Source organism: Salmo trutta, chromosome 23 (genome assembly GCF_901001165.1).
Source record: "Salmo trutta chromosome 23, fSalTru1.1, whole genome shotgun sequence".
Taxonomy (NCBI): domain Eukaryota; kingdom Metazoa; phylum Chordata; class Actinopteri; order Salmoniformes; family Salmonidae; genus Salmo; species Salmo trutta.
This window is the reverse complement of record NC_042979.1, coordinates 4,130,285-4,144,373: the sequence shown is the minus strand read 5'-3', so window position 1 is coordinate 4,144,373 and position 14,089 is coordinate 4,130,285. Positions and strand designations below refer to the sequence as shown.

The 14,089-nt window shown below is 42.5% G+C and overlaps 1 protein-coding gene across 4 annotated transcripts in view; it reads left to right on the top strand.

The window, feature by feature from the left end:
* LOC115159112 (E3 ubiquitin-protein ligase UHRF1) overlaps window positions 1–14,089 on the top strand; it is a 43,687-nt gene that overhangs the window by 15,931 nt on the left and 13,667 nt on the right. For all 4 annotated transcript variants that reach the window (XR_003868840.1, XM_029708536.1, XM_029708539.1 and 1 more), the window contains exons 4-9: window positions 3,213–3,431; window positions 3,723–3,832; window positions 4,195–4,381; window positions 5,077–5,200; window positions 11,929–12,036; window positions 12,370–12,474. Coding sequence is in view for 3 of the 4 variants with exons in the window: in XM_029708536.1 (XP_029564396.1) it covers window positions 3,213–3,431; window positions 3,723–3,832; window positions 4,195–4,381; window positions 5,077–5,200; window positions 11,929–12,036; window positions 12,370–12,474 (853 nt within the window). In the remaining variant the exon portion in view is untranslated. The remainder of the gene's footprint in view (window positions 1–3,212; window positions 3,432–3,722; window positions 3,833–4,194; window positions 4,382–5,076; window positions 5,201–11,928; window positions 12,037–12,369; window positions 12,475–14,089) is intronic.

Here is a 14,089-nt window from a genome sequence, read left to right as displayed (position 1 = left end):
GCCTGTTTTTCCATTATAACAAGCGTCTCAGATCTGGCTTATGGTGGGTCTCGCTTTCAGCCCAACCAAGGCTTTCAGTGTAGCATTTGGCACAACCGATGCATCCATCCAAGCAAAGAAAAAAAACTCTGGAAAGCATAAACAACTATAAATGAGGTATAAACAATTATCAGATTAAATGGTTATATAAAAAAAAAAGACCAGAAGGAATGTATTATTGCATCGCTGCAAAGGATCATGCTACATGCTATTTTGCAATTGTGACAGTTACTGTATTAGTGAAGCTCCCACTGCCACCATTTTTCTGCTCTGTGATTTAGCCGTATTAATTAGACCTTGTACTTAAATGTATTTCAGTATTCCATGATTGCTGAGATCAAAAGGCCTGCAGTTCCATTTAGTTATGAAACTAATACTGTTTAAACACACTAAGCAACCCTTATTGTTTGAATAGCTCATAGCTCCAGGACTGCCTACTCGCCTCCAATACTAGTCAGCTACTCCTCCACACACCCACTGTCTGTCCTCCGTGCACTTCACTTACTTATCCTCCCCTCTTGTTTTCAGATTACATTTGAGGAAACAGAACTTTTAAAAAAAAAACAAGGTTTCCATTGAAATATTAAATTACAATTGAACAGAATGTGATCATATCGCCCATGTGATGTCATCATGGTGTAATTACACTCAGCTAAGATCAGCCAGACTCCTCTGCATTTGTGTGTGTGTGTGTGTGTGTGTGTGTGTGTGTGTGTGTCCTCATCTGAATCCCAGACACCCTATCAAACCATGCTGCTTATCTGACAGCCATGGCAGTGCTTCATTTGAGCTAAGGAGAAATATTAGTTTTCACATACATCCTCTACATGCAGTATAGGTGCTCTGTTTAGTCATCTACATATGACGATAATGACAAACGGTTTCATAGTCTCTTCAGTTAATGCTCTAAATTCCAGAGTCTGTATTCTAGATTCTAAATGCCAGATTCTAAATGGTAGCTTCCAGATTTTAGTGTCCAGATTCTAAAACCCAGATTCTAAATTCCATTCTAGAACCACTTCTAGTTTCCTGCTCTTCACAGGCGCTGTGTACAGTACAGTATGAGGGTCTGTGTGGCCCATGGTGGTGCCGGTCCGGGGTGGACTAATCTCTTCCACTGGGTTGTTCCCGTCTCTCCTTTGCCACAGGAACACTGTGTGCTGAGCACTGACTTTTGTTCTGTTCTCACCTTGCGGAGCTTCTGTAGTCCCCTCCACCCAAAAAAGGAAATTCATGCCTCTAGCCTGCTACCCTCACACCGACATCTCGGAGCTATCAATGTGCTCAAGCTTTCTTTGCTAGTGTTACTACTCTATCTACAGTACCAGACAAAAGATTGGACACACCTCCTCATTCCAGGGTTTTTCTTTATTTTTACTATTTTCTACATCGTAGAATAATAGTGAAGACATCAATACTATGAAATAACACATATGGAATCCTGTAGTAACCAAAAAAGTGTTAAACAAATCAAAATATAGATTGAGATTCTTCAAAGTAGCCACAAATGAACGTTTAACAAGGCACACCTGTTAATTCAAATGCATTCCAGGTGACTACCTCATGAAGCTGGTTGAGAGAGCATGCCAAGAGTGTGCAAAGCTGTCGTCAAGGCAAAGGGTGGCTACTTTGAAGAATCTCAAATATAAAATACATATTTGTTTAACACTTTCTCTTGGTTACTACATGATTCCATATGTGTTATTTCATAGTTTTGATGTCTTCACTATTATATTCTACAATGTAGAACAATGCGTTCTGGTATACGTACACAGGCACCAACTGTATGTACGTACACAGGCACCAAAACACACACACGTAGAGGATATTGCTGTGAACCGTAGGCTGGTCTTTCTCTCTCCCTCTGTTGTAAAGCGTCAGCACTGGTGCTATAGAGGTAGGGTGTGTGTGTGTGGATCCAAGGATTAAAATTCGGAACATGAACTTGAGTGTGCACGGAGCACATTGCAGGGAGAGGAGAGGAGACTGTGAAGGACACTAGACAGGAGAAACAGGAGCCGTACGACTGTAGCTAGTACCTTCACAGTACAGCCAGTGACTACTAAGCCTCTTCACCATGCTAATGTCTGTGAACCCGATTTGTTTTTATTTTTTTATTTAAAAAAATTTTATTTTTATTTTTTTATCTTGTCATCCATCAGCAAAATATTTAGTCAAAATAACCAGTCAGCCTCCTCTGGTCAGATAGGACGCTACCACTGTCACATTTCTATGATGGGTGTGTTTGGGAATATCAACGGTAAATCCCACAAACTACTCAGCAGTTTAGAAAAGATAAAGATGTGTCTAGTGCGCCTGTCACTTAAATTGTGTCGACATGCTTCGATGTAGTGATGCTGGGGAGAGCTCTGTGATTTGTGACACTGCGGAGAGTACGTGCTTGTGTGGGGTGGATTGGGATGAAAGCATTGCCTAAAGCAGGCCTTGGTATGTGAGCTAGTCTCCAGCATTCACTGTCCCTTTTTGAAATAGTCGATCACCTTTTATTGTTTAACCTCTCCAGGACTGACCACCTCTACTGGTTTTATATCGGACATGCTTTTGAAGTATAACTCTATTAACCTTAACCTTCTTCAGGGCTACCTGACTTTGAATTATGAATTAGTCACACACACACACACACATATATATATATATATATATATTATTATTATTATTATTATTTTTTTTTAATTTATTTCTTTTTTTTTTTTTCAGACCGGGGGATGGGATGTATTACAACATATACACAGTGTTTCATTTCCTCTGTCTGTTTTTATGGAGATACAGAGTTGTTAAAACCCTTTCTAAGCCTGTTGCATTAGTCCCAGTCCAAGCTGCATATTATACTGATTTGTCTCTGAAGTTTTGTGCTTACGTGTGTGAAATTCCAATTTCTCTTGTCTGGCTGTCTTTTTTAATTTTATTTTAGGAATTAAAAAAAATCTAATTTTGGCCTGTTTCTCTACTCAGCTTGCTACATCTGACTAATAGGTATAACTAAGTGAAACTACTAAGCACTTCTGTATTCCTTTTTGAGGATAAATACTTTAGAGTTTTACCCATCTGGAGATCATACTTTGTTACGAATTCGTTAGGTGAAGTTTTTGATATTTGATGGGGTGTCGATGTTTTATAATGATGGCGATGACAATGTTCTCTCCTCTCCCTAGTTACCCTGAGAACGGCGTGGTGGAGATGTGCGGCGGTAATGTGAGGCCGCGGGCTCGGACTCTGCTCCGGTGGGACCAGCTCAGTGTGGGCCTTGTTGTCATGGTGAACTACAACATTGAGATCCCAGAGGAGAGGGGGTTCTGGTTTGACGCTGAGATTACTGCGCTCAATGACATCTCCAGAACCAACAAGGAGGTCCGCATCAAGATCCTACTGGGGTAAGAGACTAGGGCTGTGGTCTATAAACCCAGTCTATATAAAAGGTATATTTATGTCTACAGGTATTGTTGTGAAGTGCAGAATCAGAGATGAGATCTGACAACATTGTAAAGGTAAAAGAAGAGGTTAATTTGACCAATGTTTCATATAAATCATATGTAAGTCTATGGGTAAGGGCTGTGAAATACTTATTGGTTGTATTGTGAACCACGTAGGCCAGTAATGCAACGTAGATATTTCTGCTGACTGTTGTTGAAAGAGGACTCACTCTGTTCTTCCACCCCCTCCAGAGGGCCAGGGGACGTCATCCCAGACTGTAAGCTGTTGTTTCTGGATGAAATCTATCAGATTGAGAAGACTGGAGCGCCCTCACTGTCTGCTGCAGATGGCCAGTTCAAACGTACGCCTCAATACTACAGTCTTCTGACCAGCCAGTCAGGGCTAGGATAGGGTTAAGGGGGTAATATTGAGAATTCACTCTGAATTGTTTTCGTCAAGTAGCCTCAATGATAAAATGTCCCATCGAAAATGGCCATTGCAAAATGGCACAATTTGCAATTTCACATGGTTTATTGCCATCAGTATGTGTGTTTGGTTTGTGTGTGTGTGCATGGGTTTTGTTTTGTGTTTTTGTTTGCCTGTGTGTGCGGCAATTGTTTGCATATGTATTTGTCTGTGTGTGGGTGTGTGCACACCGGTGCGTGTGTATGTTTTCACGTGTCTGTGTGTGTATGCCCTCTACACACGCTGGGATGGATCCAGGGAAGAGCGGGCCCGAGTGTAAGCACTGCAAGGCAGACCCCGACTCTGAGTGCAGGTTCTGCTCGTGCTGTGTGTGCGGAGGGAAGCAGGACGCCCACATGCAGCTGCTGTGTGACGAATGTAACATGGCCTTCCACATCTACTGCCTCAACCCACCGCTCTCCACTATACCGGACGACGAGGACTGGTGAGCTTCGCTATGCACTGCCACCATTTGGGGGCGCTACACTCACTCACACATACTGCAGGCCGCATCCCAAATGGCACCCTGTTCCCTATACAGTGCACTACTGTGGGCCCTGGTCAAAAGTACAGTAGTGCTCTATGTAGGGAACAGGGTTGCATTTGGGATGTAGAGCTGGTGGTGCATGTACAATATGTGGTCCATTTGATTCTAATGATGAACAAACACACATTGTGAGTGTTAGTCATTTTTGCATGTTAGTGATGACTGAGAAATGGCTTTAGCAGTGTATGTATGTATGTATGTATGTATGTATGTATGTATGTATGTATGTATGTATGTATGTATGTATGTATGTATGTATGTATGTATGTATGTATGTATGTATGTATGTATGTATGTATGTATGTATGTATGTATGTATGTATGTATGTATGTATGTATGTATGTATGTATGTATGTATGTATGTATGTATGTATGTATGTGTTTTATTTAGTGCCAGATTTTATGGTGGGTATCAAAGGTTTCTAAGTTACAAGAGACAATGACACCAAAAGTATAGCACCAACAGTAGTTTATCTTCTGTCCATCAATCACAACACTATATTGACTCTCTATATTGATCATGCTCTGAGAGGGTAGTGCACCTACTCCATTAAGTGACTGAGTTTTGGCTCTTGCCTGTTTTACTTGGCAGGTACTGTCCCACCTGTAAGAATGACACTAGCGAGGTTGTGAAGGCTGGTGAGAAGCTGAAGGCCAGTAAGAAGAAAGCAAAGATGCCATCAGCCCATACAGAGAGTCAGAGGGACTGGGGCAAGGTGAGACAGACCGGGTCTATAATACTAACTACGCTAACCCCAACAGAGTCAGAGGGAATGGGGAAAGGTGACAGGGGCCGTGTCCGAAATCTGGCTTGCCTACTACCTACTTAAACTGCATACTGTGTACTAATCAAAATACTATTTAGGAATTAATGTTTAGTCAAAATGAATGCAGTAAGCAACAAATATCAGAATACCAGGCTCATCCTACTGAGGTTGGGTCATCTAATGTGCAATTGTGTTGATTCCTGCCATTTGTTCATTTTGGTACAGCGTGACCCCTCATCCTACAATCTAAGATTGATGCCCTCAATCTCACACAAATGATCAATGAACCTACCAGGTACAACCCCAAATCCGTAAACATGGGCACCCTCATAGATGTCATCCTAACTAACTCGCCCTCCAAATACACCTCTGCTGTTTTCAATCAAGATCTCAGCGATCACTGCCTAATTGCCTGCATCCGTAATGGGTCTGCGACCAAACGACCACCCCTCATCACTGTCAAATGCTCCCTAAAACACTTCTGCGAGCAGGCCTTTCTAATCGACCTGGCCGGGGTATCCTGGAATGACATTGACCTCATCCCGTCAGTAGATGATGCCTGGCAATTCTTTAAAAGTGCCTTCCTCACCATCTTTAAATAAGCATGCCCTACTCAAAAAATGTAGAACTAGGAATAGATATAGTCCTTGGTTCACTCCAGACCTGTCTGCCCTTGACCAGCACAAAAACATCCTGTGGCGTTCTGCATTAGCATCGAATAGCCCCCGTGATATGCAACTTTTCAGGGAAGTTAGGAACAAATATACACAGGCAGTAAGAAAAGCTAAGGCTAGCTTTTTCAAACAGAAATGTGCATCCTGTAGTACTAACTCAAAAGAGTTCTGGGACACTGTAAAGTCCATGGAGAATAAGAGCACCTCCTCCCAGCTGCCCACTGCTCTGAGGCTAGGAAACACTGTTACCACCGATAAATCCACTATAATTGAAAATTTCAATAAGCATTTCTCTACGGCTGGCCATGCTTTCCACCTGGCTACCCCTACCCCGGTCAACTGCCCAGCACCCTCCACAGCACCCGCCAAAGCCCCCACCATTTCTCCTTCACCCAAATTCAGATAGCTGATGTTCTGAAAGAGCTGCAAAATCGGGACCCATACAAATCAGCCGGGCTAGACAATCTGGACCCTCTCTTTCTAAAATTATTTGCCGAAATTGTTGCAACCCCTATTACTAGCCTGTTCAACCTCTCTTTCGTATCGTCTGAGATTCCCAAAGATTGGAAAGCTGCCGCGGTCATTCCCCTCTTCAAAGGGGGTGACACTCTAAACCCAAACTGCTACAGACCTATATCTATCCTACCCTGTCTTTCTAAGGTCTTCAAAAGCCAAGTTAACAAACAGATTACCGACCATTTCGAATCCCACCGTACCTTCTCCGCTATGCAATCTGGTTTCAGAGCTGGTCATGGGTGCACCTCAGCCACGCTCAAGGTCCTAAACGACATCATAACCGCCATCGATAAGAGACATTACTGTGCAGCCGTATTCATCGACCTGGCCAAGGCCAATCTCCACTTTCTTATTGGCATACTCGATAGCCTTGGTTTCTCAAATTATTGCCTCGCCTGGTTTACCAACTACTTCTCTGATAAAGTTCAGTGTGTCACATCGGAGGGCCTGTTGTCCGGACCTCTGGCAGTCTCTATGGGTGTGCCACAGGGTTCAATTCTCGGGCCGACTCTCTTCTCTGTACACATCAATGATGTTGCTGCTGGTGATTCTCTGATCCACCTCTACGCAGACGACAGCATTCTGTATACTTCTGGCCCCTCTTTGGACACTGTGCTAACTAACCTCCAGACGAGCTTCAATGCCATACAACTCTCCTTCCGTGGCCTCCAACTGCTCTTAAATGCAAGTAAAACTAAATGCATGCTATTCAATCGATCACTGCCCGCACCTGCTCGCCAGTCCAGCATCACTACTCTGGACGGCTCTGACTTAGAATATGTGGACAACTACAAGTGTCTGGTTAGACTGTCAACTCTCCTTCCAGACTCACATTAAGCATCTCCAATTCAAAATTAAATCTAGAATCGGCTTCCTATATCGCAACAAAGAATCCTTCACTCATGCTGCCAAACATACCCTCGGAAAACTGACCATCCTACCGATCCTTGACTTCGGTGATGTCATCTATAAAATAGCCTCCAACACTCTACTCAACAAATTGGATGCAGTCTATCACAGTGCCATCCGTTTTGTCACCAAAGCCCCATACACTACCCACCATTGCGACCTGTACGCTCTCGTTGGTTGGCCCTCGCTTCATACTCATCGCCAAACCCACTGGCTACAGGTTATCTGCAAGTCTCTGCTAGGTAAAGCCCCGCCTTATCTCAGCTCACTGGTCACCATAGCAGCACCTACTCGTAGCACGCGCTCCAGCAGGTATGTCTTACTGGTCACCCCCAAAGCCAATTCCTCCTTTGGTCATCTTTCCTTCCAGTTCTCTGCTGCCAATGACTGGAACAAACTGCAAAAATCTCTGAAGCTGGAGACTCATATCTTCCTCACTAGCTTTAAGCACCAGCTGTCAGAGCAGCTCACAGATCACTGCACCTGTACATAGATGGGCTGTTTAGATGGGCTATCTACCTACCTCATCCCCATACTGTATTTATTTATTTATCTTGCTCCTTTGCACCCCAGTATCTCTACTTGCACATTCATCTTCTGCACATCTACTATTCTAGTGTTTAATTGCTATATTGTAATTACTTCGCCACCATGGCCTATTTATTGCCTTAACTTACCTCATTTGCACTCACTGTATATAGACTTTTTATTTTCTTTTGTTCTACTGTATTATTGACTGTATGTTTTGTTTGTTCCATGTGTAACTCTGCGTTGTTGTATGTGTCGAATTGCTATGCTTTATCTTGGCCAGGTCGCAGTTGCAAATGAGAACTTGTATATTTTACTTTAGAAAGAGGCTATATCTTGGCCTGGACTGGAGCAAATATGTTAATGCCGCAACTCACGTTATGTGACACTCAGAAGGAGGACCCCCTTGGTTTTTGGCAGCTGAATAAGTGAGCGAGTCACACACACAGGCAGGCAGACAGACAGACAACACTGTCATTGTCTAGCGCCTTGTGCTGCTAACAGAAGCCCAGGCTAGTTGAGTAAACTGAGCCGTCGGCCTGTTGAGTCACAATATTAGCAATACAAAGTAGATCTCTTCTTCACAGCTTTGTAGCAGAGTGACTGGGCAGATTGGATTATGCTTAGGCGCGGGGCACCGGTCTATGGCCCGTAACGTGAACGGGCAAAAGCCGTGAGGGAGGAGCGTCCTTCTCAAATCGAACAGTAATCTTCGCCACTCGGTCATGTTGTCAACAAAGCAGCATGGTGCATCATCCAAATTTGATCAAAAGCAACCACTTTTGCATGTGGAAACAGAATTATTTTCATTAAATCAAATCGGATCCTTTTCCAACAATGCAAAGTTAAAAGTAAGATTAAAAAAAAATACAATCCAAAATGTAAATAGTGACACAAGGACACAATACACAGGAAATAATGAGTAAAAACATAACGTGGCTATATACAGGGAGTACCAGTACCGAGCCGAAGTGCAGGGGACGAGGTAATTGAGGTAGCAATGTACTACATATACAGTGCTTTCAGAAACTATTCATACCCCTTGACTAATAATTTGATGTGTTACAGCCTGAATTGAAAATTTAGTAAATATTGTTTTCCTCACCCCATTTACACACAATACCCCATAATGACAAAGTGAAAACCTGTTTTTATAATTTTTCCCAAATGTGTTGAAAATAAAATACAGAAATATCTAATACATACTCATTGATGTTTTGTGTTGGATTTGCTCCAAACATAATGCTTTGTTTTCAGGATATAAAGTTAATTTCTTTGCATTGTTTTTTGCAGTTTCACTGAAAAGTCTTCCTTTTCACTCTGTCATTTAGGTTACTATTGTGGAGTAATTACAATGTTGTGATCCATCCTCTCCTTTCACAGCCATTAAACTCTAACTGTTTTTAAAGTCACCACTGGCCTCATGGTGAAATCCCTGAGCGGTTTCCTTCCTCTCTGGCAACTGAGTTATAGTGTAATTAATAACTTCACCATGCTCAAAGGGATATTTAATGTCTGTTTTTTTTTCGACCTATCTACCAATAGGTGCCCTAAGCGATTAATTGGAAAATTTCCCTGGTCTTTGTCGTTGAGTCTGTGTTTGAAATTCACTGTTCGACTGAGGGACCTTACAGATAATTGTATGTGTGGGGTACAGAGATGAGGTACTTTATTATTTGCCAACTGTGTAAGTCCATGCAACTTATTATGTGACCTGTTAAGCAAATTGTTTTACTCCTGAACTTTAAGGTTTGCTATAACAAAGGGGTTGAATACTTTTTGAATCAAGACATTTCAGCTTTTCATTTTTAATTAATTTGGAAAAATGTCTAAACATAATTCCACATTATGGGCTGTTGTGTGTAGGCCAGTGACACAAAATACTTTCTGAACGCACTGTAGGTAGGCGTAAAGTGACTAGGCAACAGGAAAGATACTAGACAGTAGCAGCAGTGTATGTGGTGTGTGTGTGTGGCATGAGTATGCATGTTTGTGTGTGTGTGTGGGCGTATGTTGTGTGTGTGTGTGTGTGTGTGTGTGTGTGTGTGTTGCGGTGTCAATGTAAGCATGTATGAGTGTGTGTGTGTTGTGGTGTCAATGTAAGCATGTATGAGTGTGTGGGTAGGGTTCAGTGTGTGTGCATAGAGTCAGTGCAAGAGATTTGTGTAAAAAGGGTCAATGCAGGTAGTCCGGGTAGCTATTTTATTAGCTATTAGCAGTCTTGTTTAAAAGTCTTTGGCTTGGGGGTAGAAGCTGTTCAGGGTCCTCCTGTTGGTTCCAGACTATAAATGTTGGGCCTTCCTCTGACACCGCCTGGTATAGAGGTCCTGGAGGGCAGGGAGCTCGGCCCGAGCAATGTACTGGACCGTACGCACTACCCTCTGTAGCGCCTTGCTGTCGGATGCCAATCAGTTGTCATACTAAGTGGTGATGCAGCCAATCAAGATGCTCTCGGTGGTGCAGCTGTAGAACTTTTCAGCCTCCTGAGGGGGAAGAGGCATTGTCGTGCCTTTGAAGCTCTCGACCTGCTCCACTACAGCCCAGTTGATGTGAATGAGGGAGTGCTCGGCCCTCTGTTTCCTGTAGTCCATGGTCAGCTCTTTTGTTTTACTGACTTTGAGGGAGAGGTTGTTGTCCTGGCACCACACTGCCAGGTCTCAGACCTCCCTATAGGCTGTGTCATCGTCGTCGGTGATTAGGCCTACCACCGTCGTGTAGTTTTCAAACTTTTTATTATGGTGTTGGAGTCGTGGGTGAACAGGGAGTACAGGAGGGGACTAAGCACGCACCCCTGTGGGGCCTCTGTCTTGAGGGTCAGCGTGGGGATGTATTGTTGCATACCCTCACCACCTGGGTTACTCCTTAATTACTTCACTTTTGTTTAGAGCTGACTTCGCTTTGAACGGGGCACCTGGCTCACGTTTGGGAAACAGCCCGTGTCCAAAACGAATTCAATCAACTTTTACCCCACGCAAAACACGCCTGCCCGGGCCATATTAATTGAATCCCCTCACTGAGTTCTTCTAAAGGAATGCATTGGGAGGTAGCAGTAGTGACCAAATGGGAAGAAAACGGACTGAGACACTGAGGGACTACCTGGACTTGTCCAATAAGAACCACTCAATTTCGTTTTCCATTGCAAAATGTTTTGCATCATTGTACCCTACAAATTAGGGTTGCAAAATTACAGGAACTTTCAATGAAATCTGATTTTCCTGAAATCCCGGTTGGAGGATTCCTGCTTATTTCCTCCTGATTCTAGGAATCCTCGAACTGGGATTTCGGGAAAATCATGGAATTTATTGAAAGTTCCCCGAAATGTGCAACCCTAGCCCTACTGAACAAAACCCTCTACCTTTTACTCCGTTTCCTTCCGTTTGGTCCCCACTGAACATGGCCCAGGCCCACAGTGAGGCCTTTCTGCTCTGACTAAGCCGTGTGTAATTCTTTGTTGGCTCTCTCCTCTCAAGCTGTGAGGCGACGCTAACAATGCCATTTAAAATGACTCAGCAGGGTGAAGTTCTTTTCTTGGAACCAAACTTGAGGAAAAAGAACCCCATTGTTTCCCAGTATACAACATGGATGCTTCCCAAATGAAACCCTATTGCCTATTTAGTGCACTAATTTTAACAAGGGTCCATAGGGCACTGGTCAAAAGTAGTGCACTATAGGGAGTATGGTGCCATTAAGAACGCATCCAATGTTAATTGAAAACAGGCTATTCTGTACATTAACATCTATGTACATGAAAGTGCTAGAGGTTTTGTTTTTTTCATTATTTGTCTTATCATTTGGGAATGTTATGAGATAAGACTGAAGAATGAATCAAATTGTCCAACGCTTTAATAAAAAAAAAAGAATTCAGTCCTGAAAATGGATTATTGTTATTCTATACAATGCCATTCAGGTCTGATTACGCTATTATGGTAACTAAAGCTTCTACTAGTAAGCCCTTTGTTTATGTAATGTGTGTGGTCCAGCGTGGGAATACGTGCTAGCTAAAACATACATGAATAGGTCCTTTCCTTGAATGCCATGCTCCTGTTACAGGGTATGGCCTGTGTGGGGCGCACTAAGGAATGTACTATCGTCCCCTCCAACCACTACGGGCCCGTCCCTGGTGTTCCCGTGGGAACAACATGGAAGTTCCGCGTTCAGGTGAGCCAATAGCAACACGATTTCGTACCATGGGTCATACAGTTTAGGTGATTCCTCACAAACTCGGAGAGAACAGAGAAAATGTTTTGAACAATATGTTATATTTTCAAATCATGGCGATGTTGAATCTGAAAAGATTGTTACTTTAAATGAACTTTATTGGCTTATAGTTATCAACTCTGATATTCTGACACGGATTTGTTGACATAGCCTGTATCACACGTTCCTTCCCTCTTTCTCTATCCCTCCCATATCTCACATCACCCATCCTGACTCTCCCCCACTCCTGTTCATTCTCCCTATCTATATTCTCCTCCCTTCCTGTGTTCCAAGGTGAGTGAAGCGGGAGTGCACAGGCCCCACGTGGGAGGTATCCACGGCCGCAGTAACGATGGCTCCTATTCGCTGGTGCTGGCCGGAGGCTTCGAGGATGAAGTGGTGGGTTTCTTTTTTTTTATATTTTTTTTTTTTTCATTTCTGCGGTTGTTGTGTTTTGAACTAAGCAATCTAGGAGCGTGGGAGCGGGCCCTCTCCCTCTGTTTTCCCTCTCTATTCTCACTTCCTCTAATGTCCCATGTTGTTTGTTCTTGCTCTGTCTTGTCTTTAGCATGGGAGGATGGTAGTCTGTCTACCCATCCATCTGGTCCTCACACAGATGTTGTCTGTCTCTCTCTCTCTCCCACCCACCCCCACTCTCCTTCTCTCCCTTTAACATGTTTGACTTTCTTAAAGGATTACGCAGTGTACATCCTTTAAGAATACAGCGCAGCTCTGGAGAGTGCATTTAAACCACTATGATGAATGTTTAACTAGGATTCGTCCGGAGGATGGATTAGGATGGACTTTGAACCTATTTTCACTGGATTTTGCTAAAGTGTTCATACCCATACATAGCCAGTTATAATTGTAATGGCTTAGTAGATAAGAAAAGACGCTCAGTGTTTACCTGGTTAAAAGAGAAGGAATATAATATCTATTGTTTACAGGAAACTCATTCAACAATTTTAGATGAAGTTCTGTGGAAGAAGGACTGGGGTGGAGAAATGTACTTTTACCATGGGCAAAGAAACTCGAAAGGGGTGATTTTTAATTAATAACAAGAATTCTGATCTGAATGTGCAAATTGTCCTAACAGATCCGCAAGGTAGATGGATTCTTTTAAATATGTTATTGGACCATAAACAGATTTGGCTCATTAATTTGGCTCATCCAAATTATGATGATCCACGCTTCTTTGAAAATATATATAATAATTTATCAAGCCTACAAGCAATACAAAACTCTATTATTATGGTGGGAGATTATAATACGGTTTTAAATACCTCAATGGACCGTAAAGGACATCGCACTATCACCCTTATGCATATAAGGAAATCACGAATGTCATGGATATATTGGAACTAGTGTGTGTGTGTGTGTGTGTGTGTGTGTGTGTGTGTGTGTGTGTGTCCTGACCTAGTGAGATATACATGGCAGAGGCTCAATCAAGCTAGTCGTCTTGACTACTTTCTTATGTCATTCTCGCTGGCACCGAAAAGTTTAAAAAGTGTTGATAGGGGACAGAATGCCATCAAATAATTGGCTTATACATTATCCTTAGAGAATTTCCACGTTGGCGAGGATATTGGAAATTTCATCAAAGCCTATTGGATGACAACTTGTTTTAACCAGGACAGAATCATTTGAATAATCTGCCTTTTTCCAACATAATATAGGTAGAGCAGATCCCCTTATTGTATGGGACACTTTTAAATGTGCCTTTTAGAGGCCATACAATTCAATACTCATCTTTAAAACAATATCAATTTAGGTCAAAATAATGAATATTATCAAAGGAAATAGATGGACTAACAGTACAGATAGTTGTCAATAAAAATGGTACCATAGAGGCACAGAATACATTAGAGGAAAGACTATAAAAGAAAAGGAGGAACTTATGCAAGAAAGATCAAGTGTGCAGTAATATATTATAAAAATAAAGCGAACTGGATGGAATATGGGGGAAAACGACACAGAAAAGCTACCAAAGATAATTTACTGGAACTTGTTACAA